Raw genomic sequence first — 18587 nt, 5'->3', positions numbered from 1 at the left:
TTCAGGTCAACTCCGATCATTAGCAGGGCTTGTATTGTAGGAAGTACTTGGCCAGGTAGGAATCTGTCACTGATCTTCAGCCTATTCCGTTGTAGCTGAAGAAGAGGGGTGGCTCTTAGGGAAGGAAGTGGAACATGCCACTGACATATATCCCAGAAGTCAGGGGAGTTGATTTTGCCAACCAGCATTTTGACTGTGGTCACAGTTCTCCTCATGCCGATTATTTGAGGCAGCCGCGGGATTTGAAGTTGGTCGGCCATGTAGGTGGTCCTCTGTTGGGGGGGGGAGTCGATGTTTTTGGGTTGCCCACTTCAATATCCAGTATTCACTGGCGAGGGGGGGAACAGCGCGTGCGCGTGTAGTGTGTTGACAAGTGATTTGTATGCTCTTCAACTTTTTAAAAAATTAAATAGTTTCTTCCCGTTTATGAAATCTAAACTTATACTAATAGATGCTGTATTGGATGTTCTTCTCGTCCTTCAACTTATATTATGCAGATTGTCATCAGGTAACCTTTTATTTTGAAATTTTCCTATATGATATGTATATGTGTTAAGACACTCTGTCCGCTGCAGTGTGACACAAGGTCAAAGTTCTCAGCTACAAAGCTTTACAGTCAACGACGGGAAAACACAAGGTCAAACATTCCTATTTTTGCAGGCGTTAGGAGTGCCATCGTACCTCCCTGCTAATAGCCTTATTTGGGGATGTGGTGACCTTCCGATCTGAAGGCGATTAATTAACGGAACACAACAGTTTATTTTGTCAAACGCAGCGGCCTTGTTTCCAATGCATTTTTCGGGAACAATTTCCTATACTCTAGCAGTGATTAACATTTATTAATTTGATTGCTTGCTGAACTATTTACATAGTGAACTAGCTGTGCTGTGTGTTAAATTATGCAAATCTAGATTAGTTATGGTCCTGAACATTAATTTGAATATGCAAAGCTGCTACGCCCCCTGGCGGATTCAGTAGGACTTATTGGAAAATTGGTAGATTATGGTATAACAGCCCAAATATACCATTGATTGCTAATCTTTTGGCTATATGCCACGAACCTGTGGTGGGTATCATTTGCATATGCAAAGCTGCTACGCCCCCTGGCGGATTCAGTAGGACTTATTGGAAAATTGGTAGATTATGGTATAACAGCCCAAATATACCATTGATTGCTAATCTTTTGGCTATATGCCACGAACCTGTGGTGGGTATCATTTGCCATCATTTTCAGTGGCCTATCTTACTATCCTACCATACATTCGATAATCCGAACTGTACCGGTTATCCGAATTTCGTGAAATGGAAGGAAGAACAGGAAAACACAATAAATCCCCGGGCCAGAGTGACGACCCTGTTATTGTGGAACCCCAGGACGAAGAGGAGGACTCCCGTTCTGGATCGCAACTAACCAAGCGGAAAAATCGAAATCAAGTGATCCCTAGATTGGGGCGGGAAACACGTTCCCATACAGAAACTAAAGAACAGCCAGAAATAGCCACATCGCAAAAAGACCAAAAAGAAGACATACAGCAGGACTCACCCCTCGACCCTGCCATACCGGAGGGTACCATATACGAAAAGACGCTCTTTCTGAAAACCGCACTTGAGAACATTTTCAAGGAAAACTCAAATAGAGTGTCAGCAGCACTCAGATCTGAGATTGTCACAATCTTCCACAAGATGGAGACAATCTTACATGATGAACACCTTGACAGAGAGAGAGCTACCACACGGCTACAGGCCTATATGGAATGCGGGGCAAGCCAAATGCCACAGCGCGCCCCGGCATATTCTGATGCGCTGAGGAATCAAACTGCGACAACAATGGCTCTCACAAACACCACCAACACCAAGTCTGCACCCAGGAAGACGCTGCTCCCTACACCACATCTTGTAGTTCTTAAACCAACCACTACTGATACTCTTAAAACTAGCGAAGAGGTCAAGAAGAAAGTCATTGACTCTCTGACCCAAGAATTCAAAACAGCCAAGATTAGAACCATCAGGAAAACTCGTAACACTGGGGTAATAATCGAGACGGAAACAAAAGACGATGCCAACTTGATTATAAATAACGCCAAGATACCGACGCTCGGACTCTCTGCTGAGCTGCCTAGAGAAAAAGGTCCCTCAATTGTTATATTCGGCACAGACCCGGATCTGACCCCCACTTCCATCTGCGAGGAGATATACACAAGAAACCTCCAACAACATCTACCAGACAGAGACTACGCAAGTCTACTGGTACCTAAACACCAAACCAAGAGCGGGAATGGTAGCTCAATAAACTGGGTGGTCGGACTGGCCCCTGAGGCATGGAGGGTGATAAAAAAACAAGAGAGGATATATATAAACTGGAGCTCCCACCGCTTCAGGGAACACATCGCAGTCCCAAAGTGCTTCCGGTGTTGCCGATTCGGCCACACCACCCACACGTGCGTCCAGCAGGAGCCAACTTGCGGACACTGTGCTGAGAAGGGGCACAATTATGCAAACTGTCCAAATAAACAAAGCGACCCAGCCTGCGCAAACTGCAAGTGGCAAAAACTCCCCCACACACATTCAGTCAGAGATAACAAATGCCCGGTATATATTAAAGCAAGAAGCGCCCAACAATCAAGAATATATTATGGGGACTCTTCCTAAAAGTTACAACAACAGCTGCATTAAATTCCTCCAACTTAATGCACAACGAGCCATTGCTGTAGCGGGACAGATAAGGAAAAGGGCCGAAGAAGAAAATCTAGACATTCTCCTGCTGCAAGAACCTTATACCTGTGCAGGTGCTGTCCGAGGATACCCACCCAGCTATAAAACTGTCCAAATGGATGGAGCAACCCCATGGGCTGCAGTTGTTGTACGAAACCCCAACATAACTGTCACCAAGATCTCACACCTGTGTCACGAGTGGGCATCCTGTGCACACATCATAACTTCTCTAGGGGAACTCTACATCATTTCCCTGTACTGTCGTCCAGAAGCAGATATCCTCCCGTACATTCAATATCTGCATAAAGTGCAAACCGAACTAGCAGGAGCCAAGATCCTTGTATCCGCCGACTTAAACTGCCGCTCACCTTTGTGGCACAGTGAGACCCCAGAGCGTAGAGGCTCTAGAAATGGGCAACACATGGAGGAGTTCCTGGCCAATAGCAGCTTTGTTGTCATAAATCGCTCTAATAATCTACCAACATTCAGTTCAACTCTCTGGGAGGCCACACTGGATGCCACCATGGCAACTAGATCCCTAGCCGGTCACCTCAATGACTGGAAAGTGCAGGAGGATTGGACCTCCTCCGACCACAGGGCTATCACCTTTACTATGCATAGATCACTCCACCGTACTCAGACAAACTGTTACAAACAGAATAGATATGCTGTCAACAAAGCAGACTGGGGAAAATTCAAAGAAGCCATCACTAGAAATGCACAAAACTTGCCATCCAACCAGCTCCACAAACAAACTCCGGACCAACACCAACGCGCTGTCACCAATGCCATTGTAAATGCGGCTAATCAAGCAATCAGGAAAAGGACCCCTCGGCCAGGAGCCGTTCCGTGGTGGTCGCAAGAACTTGATATTTTAAGAAGAGAAATGAACCAGAAGAGACGCGCCTTCCAAAGAGCCAGACGGACCTGGCTGGCCCCTGAGGTGGAACCACTCAGGCAACAGTACAGGGAGGCCAGGAACACCTATACTGCGACGATCAGGCAGCGGAAAAAGCTGTCCTGGGAGCATCTGGTCTCTACTGTCGGCAACTCTGACCCCTGGAGTATCATCTATCGGATAGTCACAAATAAGCTGCCAAGGGGGGAGGTAACCCCTTCCACCATCACTCCCCAGGGTGCTATGACCAACAACTGGCACGATACTGTAAACAATATACTAGACACCACTTTTAAATCCATTGAAGGAGACAACACTCCTGAACAGCAACTGCTATGCCAAGCCAACGATGCATACAAATCCCCCAGGACGGAGGAGCCCTTCACCCAAGCAGAACTACAAATTGCTATTAACAAGATAAGAAACAGGAAAACCCCAGGATTAGATATGCTCGAGCCGGAAATAGTAAGGAAAGTGGCTGAGTACACCCCGAATCTGCTCCTGGACCTTTACAACCACTGTCTCCACTCAGGCTGGTTCCCTACGGACTGGAAGGTGGCAAACATTAAATTGATCCTTAAAAACCCTTCAAAACCACAGCACAAGCCGGACTCCTATCGGACAATAGCACTCCTGACTGTGCTCAGCAAAGTGTTGGAGCAGCTGCTCAGACATAGGATTGAATCACACTACCTCACAGCTAGCTTAACAGCAAACAAACAGTTTGGCTTTAAACCGGGAAACTCAACCCTCGACGCACTGGAATGTATCCTTAACATGGCGGAGAGCTGCCGACAAAAATACTTTCTCCTCATCTCTATTGACTTTGCAGGGGCGTTCGACGCCCTCTGGTGGCCGAGCGTCCTCGCAAGACTCAGGGCAGCCCAACTGCCATCAAATCTATTCAGCTGCATAAGAAGCTACCTAACAAACAGACGGATCCTGGTACAGGCCCCTTACTGCAAGGTAGATCGACAGATACACCGAGGATGCCCCCAGGGCTCAGTATTAGGCCCCCTCCTGTGGAACTATGTATTGGACGAGTTCCTCTCCCTCGACTTAGGGGGTGTACAGGCATTGGCCTATGCAGACGACCTATCCCTAGCCCTTACTGCAGATTCAAGAGCCCAATTAGAAACTCTCGCGAATGCAGCAGTAACCACACTGCAAGAATGGACGGAAAGGCATCGGCTCACCATTTCGGCCACCAAGACTAAATCCATCTTACTTAAGGGCTACCTAACCCCAACTAGACCGCCGCAAATAAGAATCAACAATAGGACAATTAAGCTAGTCACAGAACTAAAGTACCTGGGAGTTATCCTGGACCGTAATCGGTCTTTCACCCCACACCTAAAATATATACAGGCTAAGATGAAAAAATACGCTGGCATGCTTGCCAGAGTCACACGTTGCGAATGGGGCCTGAAAAGGCGCACACTTGCGATCCTTTATAAAGCAGCCATTATCCCGGCAATCGCATACGCCTCCGGCGTCTGGTTCCACAAAGCCTCAACAGCGGTAAACCGCAGACGACTGGATATCATACATAGACCCATCCTATTGACCCTCACCCGAGCATGCAAGACAGTCTCTACTCATGCACTACAAGTGATCACGGGCGCTCTCCCTCTTGATCTTGAGGTGATTCGCAATGGCATGCTTCAGCAACTCAGACGTGGCAAAGTCACAACCTTCCAGGACCACACTACGGACCCGGCTAATAACTGTGAAGTTGAGAAATACAGGCTGCAAACGTACTTGACATCGATATGGCAACAACGCTGGACGATTTCTGACAAAGGAGACATCACGCGAAGGTTCTTTCCGAACTTGCAAAAGGTGTACCCAAAATATCCGACATGGCTCTGCCCTGGTCTCCACGTCACCTACCTTCTCACAGGACATGGAACTATCCGCCACAAGCTACACCTCTTTGGACTGACAGATAACCCAGCCTGCGCATGTGGTTCCCTCGAGACCTGGGACCACCTGCTACACGAGTGTGAACTGTACGAAGATCTGCGTGGACACCTCACCACACGAGTCCAGTTCAACCCCAAAAATCAGGAGCACTACCTACTGGAGGACGAGGGAACCTACAATGCCCTAACCAACTTTGCTCAGTGCCTCTTTGTAAGACGCCAGACTCTTCCTTTGCCGGAAAATCTAGGACAACTAGGATAAATACAACAACAATCACAACAAATGATGAACCAAGATAAAACTGGACTGTGCCTGAACTGCACTCTCCCAAATACTGACCGATGGAGGACACCGATTCCATTTGAGAACTGTTAACCAAATGCATTGACTACAATCGGACCTTCGGGAGTCCTCCCTGACTGTGACTGAAGCCTATCCTACTGAATATCCACTAGTGGATGGACCTGGATCCCACGAGTAACTACTTAATAAAAGACGAAGCATGATCTGCACAAATGTCATACAGACCTGGACTGAAAACCTGGACAGAGATATCTTCACTCCACTCCTGGGAATACCAAATGGGGCAGCCCTGACGCCTTGGCGCCCGACTGAAGCCACCCCACATGTATGCCCTGTGGGCAAATAGGCCAGCTCCCTTGCCTGGCCTACTTTCTACCCGTCCCTGGTGGGGGATGAGGGGACAGCCCTGCTGTCACCTCCCCTTCTCGCCACCCCTTCTTTTCCTTCTGGTGGGGCATGGGCATGCCCCACTGTAAACTGGAGTTGTCTTCCCTATCGGCTCCATACTTCTATCTATCTCCCCCCCAGTCTTCAGTCTCCCTCCCCACTCTACCTGCACGCTAGTGAACGCCCCACACAACCTAAATTCCACAAGTGAAAATCAATTTCGCCCACCATTTCTTTTGACCTCCTAGCACTTCCTCCTCAACGTGATCACATTTTTATTTATTTATTTTTATTTATTTTTATTTTATTTTATTTATTTATTTTATTTTTTTTTTTTTTTATTTTATTTTTATTTTTATTTTATTTATTTTATTTTTATTTTTTATTTTATTTATTTTATTTTTATTTTTTTTTTAGGTCCTAGCCACTGAAATCTCAGGAAATTAGGTGGCAGGACCTGCCAGAGTGAACTATATTCAAGTGGATACCTGGTCTGCCTCCACGGGGCGAAAGTGGGGCAACGTCGGGCCTCAGTAGAGGTCTGGCGGCTAAATGACCAGATGAACAACGGTACAAGGCATCACACATATACAAAGTCCATACACTTTTAAATCTCTGGCTTTTCCAGTAAACTGGTTCACATACAATGTAACCTACGCGGAGATGGGGGAAACCCCTGGTGCCGCTTGACCCTAAACACACTTTACACTTATTCACTGGCGAGGATGGGCTTCATGAGAGAAGGTACTGCGGAGGCCCATATTTCAGAGGCATACAGAAGGGTAGGATACACAACAGTTTTCAAATATCTGATTGTGGTTCTTGCGTCTGTGTTATGAAGATGTTGATGGGCAATCCAGCGCATTCAGCTGATCTTGCGTAGAACACATTCGATGTGACAGTTGAACCTAAGGTTTGGGTCGAAGGTTACACAGAGATCTTTGTTTTTAGTTACACTTGGAATAACTGCACCCTGCAGTGCGGGTTGTATGAATATGGGAAACTTCTTCAGAGAAAAGACCATAATAACGGATTTTTGGGTGTTCAGTTTAAGACCGAAATGGTTGAGATGGCTAGAGAAAGCTGTGATGTTATTACAGATTTATGATGTGATCACTCCTCTGTCGGCTGATGGTGGTATTTCCGTTAGGAACTTTATATCGTCGGCGTAGGTAATGACATCATCTCTGTTACACACAAACGGAATAAGGAGGGCGGTAAAAAGTAACCCCGATAAAACGCCACCTTGTGGCACACTTGCATTGATGGATCGGGTATAGGAGAGATTGCGATGAGTGAGGTACACTGTTCTATTCCAGAAGAGGGAGTGCAGAAAAGCGAAAACGTCACTTTTGATCCGAAAGAAATTGGTTAGGAGATTCAGAAGGGCTGAGATGTTCAGGCTATCAAAGGCAGCTTCGATATCGGCATAAACAACCGCCATTTCTGATCTGGCCTCAAATGCATTTAGAATTTCCGTTTGGACTGCCAGAAGGTTGGAGACAGTTGATCTATTAGGGAGAACATAATGGAGTTGCTTTGGTGGTTGTGGAAGAAGATGGCGTGTTATATGCGGAAAGAGGACTTTTTCCAGTAGCTTTAAGAGCGTGGATGTAGTGGATATAGTGCTTCAGCTGGCTTGGTAGTTGAACTTTTGGTAGTGGGGCGAGGGCGTATTTGCTCCAGGATGCAGGAAACACTATGAGAGAGGATGGAGTTGAACAAGTAGAGCAGAGGATCAAGGATATATAGACTGATTTATTGTGAATTGTAAAAAACTTGTCAATTATTTGTGTTTTGTATCATTCAAAAAGTCAATAAATACAAACAACAAGACAGACTCAGTGTATGGTGCAGTGTATGATAGTGTTCTTGATTTGTGCTCCCCTAAGAAAGTTCTCTAAAGTATGGCTAACCGGTTTTTTTTCTTCTCCCCTTTGACATGACAATACAATCATTACTGTAATTAGCATCCATGTGAACTTGAACCACGGTTAACTTCAACGCTTGTACCACTTCGCACTCCCATGGGCGAACCACATTCGACTTAAAATTGTCGGTTTCACAATTCGATTACTGTTAAAATGATTTGCTTTTTAATTAAAACTAAGTATGATATTTTACTCCTTAGTAAAATTTATTTTTTATTACTCTTAAAAGTCTAATACCTCTCGTGTTTGGGGTTTTCATAAAAAAAAAAAAAATTATAAGCTTTGTTTATTACTCTTAGTAAAATTTACGATCGATGAAATGATTTGAATGAAAGCTAATGTTGCAAAATAAATATGCGTTAAGCCCAAGAAAAATCATACCAGAATGAAAACAAAAAAGGAAGTTATAAACATTTCAATTGAGAAAGTTGATGTCAACATTATCAGTTTTTATTTTCAACCCGAAAAGGCTGCTTGTTAACTGTAAGGCTGACGCGAGTTAAACTATACAGCCAATAAATGCTCCGCTGTTTGAGGAACAAGGCCGAATCAGTTATGTAAATTATTATGCTTTTCTTCAGGTGACATGTTGCCCTCCCTACTTGGTCGCTCAAAACAACTCCTTGAAGAAAGAAATGGGTCAGTTCACCAGCAAGGAGAAAAACTCTGAACGAGGGTTAGCATTATATCAGGGTAGTTATGCTTGTTTGTTTGGTTTGAATTTTATTGGCGCATTAGCAACTAAGGCTATAATGCGCCAAGACCAAGTAGTTATGCAAATTAGACTTTGAAAACTAAGCATTATCCGAAATTTTGCTTTCAGTTTTCGTTATTAAGTTGCTGGTTTGTACCAACTAGTATAAACGTTTATACGAATAAACTTACACTAGGCCTGGCACCTAATTAACGCACGTTTCATTACAGCAAGTATTAAAGTTTCCTCAATATGAAATAGTGCTATTTTTCTTATATTTATTCTCAGAAATCACCAGACATGAAACATTATTAGTGAAATTATCACAAACGAAGAGCCGCTTATGGAAGTCAGGGAATTTTCATTATTTCCTTATTCTGGCTTGCTCGTTGGGCAGAATTATAAATGCACGTTTTTCTTATATTTTTAAAGGTTTTTATTTTGTTCTTTTGCTGTATTAAGTATAACTGTTTGACAATAAATTTACAACAGAGAACGTGAATTTTCTTCCAACAAAGGAGAATTAATTATAGAGTCTGAACGAGATTTAAGACATACCTTGAAATTTCAAATCTCACTGTAAGCGGTTCCGGCAAAACTCATAGACACAAATTTCACATAAGCTTCTTCCACTATCGACTCACGCACAGAAAGAACAGGTCGAAATTTGCAGAAGCGCCATCTGTGCAGCATATTGAACAGCTAAACTTGGCTATATTAACAATAATTATTTCTCAGTAGAAAAGCACGCCCTCGCGGGTAGCAAGTGGATTGTGTTGCTGCTTTCACACCTATAGGAAATGGTCTTCGATCGGTTCCCGTTGAACCAATCGAAGTTGAGGGGAACATCCTGTCAGAGAAGGAAGAATCTTTTACGGAGTTACATTCAGTGGGAAACAGTCAGTAAAAGCTCATCTCTTCGAAAAATTGTGTCGGACTTTTCCAGAAAGAGGAAAACCAGCTGTAAATTATTCAATGGGCCATATTGTAGCGTGGGTGCAGAGGTGCACTCCCCTTTTCCCAGATATCTGTCCATCCAACTTTTAAGATTCCTAAAATCTACCAATTAATATTCGCATAAAGTATCTCATTTCATGTTAACGATAATACTTACCAATTATGGTTGTTAGATTTTCCTCAACGACCGAAATTGAGAAATATTCCCCTGAGTAGAAATTTTTATGGGTTTCTTTAAAATCCATTATGGGGAAGATATGGCGGCTAGTTAGTCAGTCTCAGAAAAGGTGTGGCTTTTGTTACTCAGAAACGGCTTCATCCAGCAAAAACAGACAAACCGATCTTAAAAATAACATCGAATAACATACAATTTAAGGACATAATACAATGGCACCTCATAGCTTTAGCTAACTTGCCGAATAATAAATAAATAAATTTTCTGTTTATACTCCGGGATGACCAAACCGGTCAGAGGAGTTCACAAGACAGACAGAATACAAGAAAGAGTACCGTATTCAGCAGTCACGGGCTTGAACCCCGGTCACTCAAGGTGCGTGTACCACTCGGCTACGTCCTGACCACTCGGCTACGGCAAAGAAAACAAACAGCGGTCTCCGAAAATCAGGTTTTTATTCCCACAGATCATATATTAGACGAAAGTTATATCCACGATATATATACTCACACTGTCCAAACACTACAGCACCACTATTGGCCCCATATTTCTGTCTTTCTCCCCCCAGCCTTCTGCCTCCCCCCTCTATCTATACGCTAGCGAAAGCCCTACCCAAAAACTTAACATATCTAAATTACCTTACGCCCATAAGGTAATTTAGATATGTTAAGCAAAACTAAGCCTTGGCCTAGCAAAACTAAGCGATTCTACCCCTACGTCGACGCGTTTCTGTCTTTTTTTTTTTTTTTTTAAGGTCCTAGCCGCCGAAATCTCAGGAAATTAAGTGGCAGGACCTGCCAGAGTGAAACAGACTACTGGGTTCCTGGTCTGCCTCCACGGGGCGTAAGTGGGGCAACGTTGGGCCTCAGTAGGGGCCCAGCGGCTAAATGACCAGATGAACAACGGTACAAGGCATCACACATATACAAAGTCCATACACTTTTAAATCTCTGGCTTTTCCAGTCAACTGGTTCACCCACAATGTAAACTACGCGGAGATGGGGGGAACCCCTTGTGCCGCTTGACGCTAAACACACTTACACTTACACTTACTTACACTACAGCACCTACCTAATAGTAGATATGTCTTCCTCTTGCCACCAGTACCGCCACCAGTACCGCCACCACACAGCGAGGCATGGGCTCTGAACGTTATGTCTAAAAGGGCTCTGAACGTTATATCGCCAGGATTAATTCACATAGATCAGCGATACTCCTTAGTGGGGAGATCCAAACGCCGGATCTATCGACCCACCTGATCCCAAAGATGTTCTTTGGGACTCATATCCAGCAAATTTAGTAGCACTTGGAAATCACTTTAGTGTTCGACGAACAACTCTCGAACAAAAGTGGTAATGTGCCACCTGTACTATCCGGGAAGACAATTGTAGAAGTATACGTGATTTTCCATAATGGATAGATAGTCTTAAGCATTTAGAGTGGGGCGCAGGGATATAAGGGTCTCAAGAGATTCCCAGGAAAACATCTCCCATACCAAAACGCTATTGCCATCTGCCTGTTTCTATTAGATAGGACATCGAAGTGATTATGCTCTGTAGTTTGTTGCATACCCTCCATTTTTTTTTTTTTTTTTTATGAAAACCCCAAACACGAAAGGTATCAAAACCTATAGTACTTAGTACCGTGCATGGGTTGAAGGAGAAGTATGGGGGGAGGGGGATGCCGGAAACTTTGCTCTAGAGACTAAACATGGATTTCACCACTTCAAGCCTCCAATAAGCAAAGTGGTGGTATTTCACCGGTTGATGAAAGTCATCTACCATTTACAGTCTACATGGCACAGCAGGAAACGTGATTCTTCGGAAAAAGCAACATTTTTTCAGTCGTCAATTGTCCAATGCCGTACAGATGGCTTCGTTTGCTACTTTGGTGGTTGTGAGCATGGGTGCTTTGACCGGGAGGCTACTCCGCTCCGCGGTTCGGATTGTGATCTTGGAAACACCTCTAGTCAAAATCCACGGTCAAAAAAAAAACAAAGAAGAAAACTATTATATCAGAGCACCCAAGGCCGAACTTACAAGCCCAAGCCCAGAGAACACACTCTATAAATTGTGTGTGTTCTCTGGTCGATTTGCCTGTTGTACTGGACGAAAAATCCGATTTTTTTTGAAGGGGGAGGAAGCCTTGCTGTCCACGCATGAGACCATGGTCAGCAGTTCCACTATTTCCGTCTATCGGCTCGCACAAGGCGGAACAATCCATCGCATCAATGAGGCATGGGCGCCTGCCGTTGGCTCAGCAACTGCTGCTCTATCCACTCTCGGAACACCGTAACTACAGCAAACAGTTCATATGGTTCGCAGTTTCGTAATACTGCCACCCTTCAACGATGTAACAACATACACAATGCACAAACAAAAATTATAGTATTAACTAATCAGAGTCACCTAGAAAGTCACTTCAACTACCCATGTGCATTGTGTCTGTAAATTGCGTGTGTTCTCTGATCGATTTGTCTGCTTTTCTGGGACGGGAAACCTTGCTATCTACACCTGAGGCCGACTAACTCAGCCACGGAGTGAAAAGAACCCATAAAAGTTCCTCGCGTCAGCGACAGGATTCGAAGAACTTGGTTATTATCCACTAGGTGTGGGGAGTACGGTGACGATACCACTGTGCTGCCATGCAGACTACGTAATGCACAAACATAGCACAACACTTGTTTCTGGCCCTTTTATTTTTTTATTACTCCAAAACAGCCGAAGCCTTACAGAGGAGGAATATGACAGTAGCAATACAGTAATAATTCTATTTGCAGTCAGTATACAATATCAAATATACAAGGAATATCTTACGATACAAGCGATTTGCGTTTGAGCAAAACTGGGGTGACAGAAAAATTTGTATTTCTTAAGCATTTTTGTTGTTATCATTTCTTGTTTGTTTACAGTGAGTAGTTACATTGATTGATTTGTGTTATTATTCTTATAGTTATCCAGTTTTTTATTTTTATTTTATTTTAATTATTTCTTATTATTATATTTGTTATTTATTATCTTTGTTTATTGAAAAATTTATAGCTAAAATATACCTATTTTTATTATTTTATTCTTATTATTATTGCGTTAATCATTTATTTTAATTTTCTAGTTACTTGATTATAAAACCTTTGCAACTCTTTTTTGATATTGATGTCTTCATCTAGAATATCAATGTTGGATTCATTTAGCAATTTTGCAGTTCTGTTGAAGTAATGAAATCTAAGTTGATCAGTTCTGAATGGCTCTTGTGCCAGCATATTGTGTCTTCTCAATGCTCTTGGAGGACAGCTGAAATTGATGAGGTAGAGCAGCTCGGGGGCATCCAACTTTCCAGGCACGAGATGCATTAGGAATTTGCAGTCGGCCTCTGCCCTTCTTTGGTAGAGTGGTACCATCCCGAAGTGAAAAGTTCATCGTAGGATTTCGTGTTCATTTCCAACCTGGATTTGTACACACTAAGAATCTGACTATGGATTTCTGAATACGTTCCAGTTGTTTTTTAAGAATTTTGGTGTGAGGATTCCAGATTTGTGAGGCATATTCTAGAATTGGGTTGATTATCATTATGCAAGCTATTTTTATGAGTTGTATGTTGGTAAAGTCGAAGCAGATTCTTTTAAGCAGTCCAAGGGATTTGGAGGCCTTTGCTGTAGTTTTATTTACATATGTGTTGAAGTTTCCATTGTCAGAAAACCATACTCCCAAATCTGAAACCTCTAGTATTCTCAATAGCTCATGGTTATTAGTTTTATAGGGATAATTAATCTTGTGTTTTTTGTGATAGTCTGCGACAGATATGGTGCAGCATTTGTTTAAGTTTAGTGTTAGGCCATTGTTCCATCGGGTGATAGTGTCTAGTCAATTTTCCAGTGATTCACAGTCTTGTGTTGTTTTGATTGTTTTGTACATTTTCAAGTCATCTGTATGAGAGCACTTTGATGTTAACATGTTGCATACAATCTTGTATGTCATTAATATATATAGTAAAAAGTAGTGGCCCCAGAGGAGAACCCCGTGGGACTCCCCTTTGTATATGGAAAGTGGAGGAGTAACTTCCTTCAAAAAGAACTCTGCTTTTCCTGTTGTCAAAGAAGTTAGACATAAGTGATAAGGCATTACTTGATAAACCTATGTGCTTTAATTTGAGGCAAAACAACTTGTGTGGTACCAAGTCAAAGGCTTTTTGTAGGTTCAGATATATGCTTTACAGAGTTTTGTATCATCACAGAGTATCACGGCGGAGCTGAACTAACGTTTAAGGGCCGCCCTACGTAAGACACAAAGACAATACACCCATTAACCGCTATCAGACCAACATCCCTTTTCGAAGTTGATCAGATCACCTCCCTTGCCCATGTCGATCAAGTTGTTGTTGTTATCATTTGGTTTTTAGGAGCATGAGCAACTAAGGCCATATTGCTCCGGGGATATGCGGTGGTCATTCCCGGACCTTTCCGCATCCTCCGTATTTGGTGGTCACGGGCTCGAACCCCGGTCTAATCAAGAGGCGTGTGCTACGCACTGCTGCTCTTGCCCACCTGGCTACGGAGGCGCCGATGTCGATCAAGTACTTCGAATTGACCGCATGCCACGAACCTGCAGTATCACATTTACCGGTTGTCATCACGACCCGTATGCCACCAGGAGGAACGGCCGATTTTGTTGTTTTCGATTTTATAATAGAATATTTGCAAAATCGATTGTTAATCATTCGATTATGCCCACCACCACTACTTGCACCATGTCAATTTATGGGATGCATTTTTTTTTTTTTTTTTTTGTTAACAGATGTAGGCTGCAGTTTCGTGAAAAGCGGCTCTCTATATTTGTGGAAACAAATCTTTCTGGGACCACTCGCAGCTCTAAATAACCAGCTGTCTCAAGGAGGGTCGACTCCTGCCAGTCAGTATTTCACACCTACGTGGTGGTTTCTTGGGCTCAATAACATCCCCGAAATACCGTTTCTGGGGGTGCTACCGAGTGAAAACATATTCCACTGCCTTACAAATTTATTAAGCCAACCTCCCCTTTTAGCAAATACAAGTTCGTGTAGTTCTCTATCACGCGTTAAATGTAAAAATCCAAAAGAATGTATTTTTAGTGTGAAGAAAGGGCATACCTCACTTCTGATTAACCAGCGGGGTGAATGAGAGCTATTGATCACACGCAAACGGGGTAGGTAATTTCTTTCATCTACTTTTCAAATAAACTCCAGGTTGTTGTAATATATTATACAAATAGTGAAACATGCAAAGATACAGATAGAACCGAAATAATGTCTGCTCTTCTTACACACGCAGGGACCGTATCCATCAATCATGGAAGATGTGGATTCCGAAGTCATCAACGCAAGCAGGGAGACCGTAACTCTCTTGCCAGGAGCGAGTGTTTTTTCCAGTGATGAAGCTTTTGCTATTATTCGTGGGTAAATAAAATCAATATTTTATTGATTTTCAAATTTAAACTTTTAAGCTGACCAGATTTTTTAACAACTTTTATTTGTTATTGTTATTATTATTATTCTGACTTTTTCTCCTCATGGGATTTTTATACGCTGCGACAGGTACTGATAAAAAAGTGCATGAGGTGGTTGGTTGCGTCCGGTTACTATTATTATTTTATTATTTATTACCGGAATTATTCCCTTAATTCCCGTAATAAAACGGGAATGTTATTCCGCTTTATCCTGGCACATTACGTTTTCCAAAACGTGCGATATTGTTTGTAAATCGTGTATATTCAATGACTGATATCTTACTGAACAAAAAACCTCAACTTTTCTGTGAAAAACCATTCCTTAATAATTCTTTCCATTTCGACTGGATTTGAACTCAGACCTTGTCCTCACAATGCGGATGGACATCATTGTGTCAACTGCAACAGTGGATATTATCGCATCTAGTAGTAGTAGTAGTGGCACATGATGCAAGAAAGCAAGTGTAGGAGCTTATGCAGCATCAGCCAAAAAAAAAAATCACACCATTCCCTCCAAATGCCTGTCCAGTTCCTCCTTAAATTTATTTAACCTATCAACTTCTACAACGACAGATGGAAGTTTGTTCCAGCAATTAACCACCCGCTGGCTAAAGGCAAATTTCCGCACATCTATTCTACATCTGTCCTTTCTTAATTTGAACTTATGTCCCCGTAGGTTGGTAATCTGAACAAGTGGAAGGATCCCATCAGAATTCAGCGTGCTCAACCCATTCAAGGCCTTATAGACCTCAATCAGATCACCGCGCAGGTGCCTAGTCTCCAGCCACTGCAATTTGCAGAACTTAAGCCTCTCTTGGTAAGAGGATCCCTTCATTCCCCTCACCAATCTTGTTGCCCTTCTCTGTACACGCTCAAGCAAATTTACATCCTTCCTAAAATGAGGCCTGCAGACCTGTACGCAATACTCAAGGCGTGGCCTGACCATTGCCTTATACAGAGGGACAATCACCTCCTTTTCCCTGCTAGCAAAATTCCTATATATCATTGACAAAACCCCATGACCCGCCCTAGCAGCCTGTCTGCACTGCTCAGAAAACTTCATATCTGACTGCACAATTACTCCCAGGTCTTTTTCATTTTCTACCACCTTAAGTGTAGTACCACACAGTTGGTACGTTTCTCTGGGGTTACTTCTACCCATATGCAGTACTTTGCATTTGTCAAGGTTGAACTTCAGTTGCCACTTCTTAGCCCATCTGCCCAAATTATCTAGATCCTGTTGCAGTAGCACACTGCCATTACTGTCATTAACAACCCTGCCAACCTTTGTGTCATCTGCAAACTTCGACATTAAGCCTGATATACCTTCATCAATATCATTGATAAATACACAAAACAACAGTGGACCCAACACCGAACCCTGTGGGACTCCACTAATAACATTAGTCCACGAAGAGCAGCACCCATTGATTACCACCCTCTGTCTTCTCCCACTTAACCATCCTTTTATCCATTGTAGCAACTTACCCTTAATACTATTCTGCTCCAATTTGTACAGCAGTCTTCCATGCGCAACAGTGTCAAAAGCTTTCCTGAAATCCAAGTATATGATATCAAAATTATTTTTTGCATCCAGTTCCTTTGTGACCACATCATAATAACCAATCAAATTTGTCAGACAAGACTTTCCCTTAATAAACCCATGCTGTGTTTGAATTATTGCTGCAGTCTTGTCTAGATGATCCTGCAATGCATCTTTAACCAGCGACTCCATTATTTTACCCGGAACAGAAGTTAAACTAACTGGTCTGGTTAAACTAACTAACTAATCTGCCATAACTATCTGATAAATATATGTTAAACTTTTAGTTAAAAATACGTTATATATCATTTTATGTTATTTTTGTTTTCAGATAAAAAAAAAAAACATCAAGATTAGAAAAAATGAATTTTTAACATCGAGTATAACTACCATGGACTTTCATAACACCATGTTTAATTGCATAAGAAATCATTTGGGAAATTTTTCGACAAGCTTTTCATGTATGGAGATTGTAATTTTCCCCTATTCCTACAGAGAAAAGGCTGTCTCAACTTGAAAAAGAACATTAAGTTTTCGCTCTCAATTGTACTTCCATAACATCCCAAATGGATTCATATCCAGAATTTAAGCTTGAAATGGCAAGTCTACTACATTATTCTACTCAAATCACTGTTTTACTTTGTGAAACAGAACGTTCTTATGCTTATACAAATATGTTCTGTTCCATCTCGCTGTCATTGATGTGCATCCAAATAACTGCCACAATTTCGGTAAGGCAGATTAATGCTTTAATCGATTACAACCAGTGGACCAAGTCCAAACTACGTAAAACAGATCCAAACTACCGAATTTCATTGTTGCAATACTGTCTGGGTGAAACCATTATTTGGGTACACATCACACACTCTAGTTGGTTCATTTGATGTGGGTCAGTGTTCGCCTTCCTACATAATGTTCTGCCAATGCTATAATGTCCAATTCTTTCCTTCTCTTCAAGAGAATAGAACAGTGACGTAATTGCTCGGAGACGACTCCAGTATATAAGCATGTATGATCATGATAATTCATTCTATAAAGCGTTTTCTTGATGGTTGTTGCTCCTGCATTTATCCCAGTTTTGTTAACTGTCTCTTGAGTCAGTCCTTTGCGATTTCTTCTCATTATCGGTTTCAACAATCGGCATGCTCTATTGGTCATTAATGGTGGCCTACCTGGCTTGGGATGAATAGCCACATTAGTTTCTGTTTTCCATTGCAATTGATTTGATTTTGTGTGCGCCATCCATTCCGCTGTTTGGTGGATTGACATGCCCATTATACAGTATGAATACTTACTGTATAAAGCGCATGTCTTCCTAACAGACATGATAGTGTCTGCTATGAAGAGATCTAGGTCCCTTTTTCGTCTCATTCTGTTCCATCTAGCTGTCATTCATGTGTATCCCTTCTATTTCCTATTACCATAGTCAGTCACATCGTGTCATGTAACCTCTCGAATTAACCATTTATTTCCCAGGTGAAGCAAATGTTCTTATTTATACTCCGGCACGACCACCAGGTCAGTGGAGTTTACAATAAATCAATCAATACAAATGCTAATTGTATTTAGCAGTCGCGCTCCTGG

At 42.4% G+C, this 18587-nt stretch overlaps 1 protein-coding gene across 1 annotated transcript in view; it reads left to right on the top strand.

Annotated features, from left to right (window-relative positions):
- Positions 1-18587, top strand: part of LOC150081123 (succinyl-CoA:3-ketoacid coenzyme A transferase 1, mitochondrial-like) — an 82295-nt gene that overhangs the window by 50996 nt on the left and 12712 nt on the right. Inside the window, exon 11 of the mRNA XM_090380931.1 lies at positions 15286-15410. Within this exon, the coding sequence (XP_090237057.1) occupies positions 15286-15410 (125 nt within the window). The remainder of the gene's footprint in view (positions 1-15285; positions 15411-18587) is intronic.

Source organism: Mastigoproctus giganteus, chromosome 9 (assembly GCF_048544385.1).
Source record: "Mastigoproctus giganteus isolate SK-2022 chromosome 9, ASM4854438v1, whole genome shotgun sequence".
Lineage (NCBI taxonomy): Eukaryota > Metazoa > Arthropoda > Arachnida > Uropygi > Thelyphonidae > Mastigoproctus > Mastigoproctus giganteus.
Note: the sequence above shows the minus strand (reverse complement) of the source record. Positions and strands in the feature narration are given on the sequence as shown.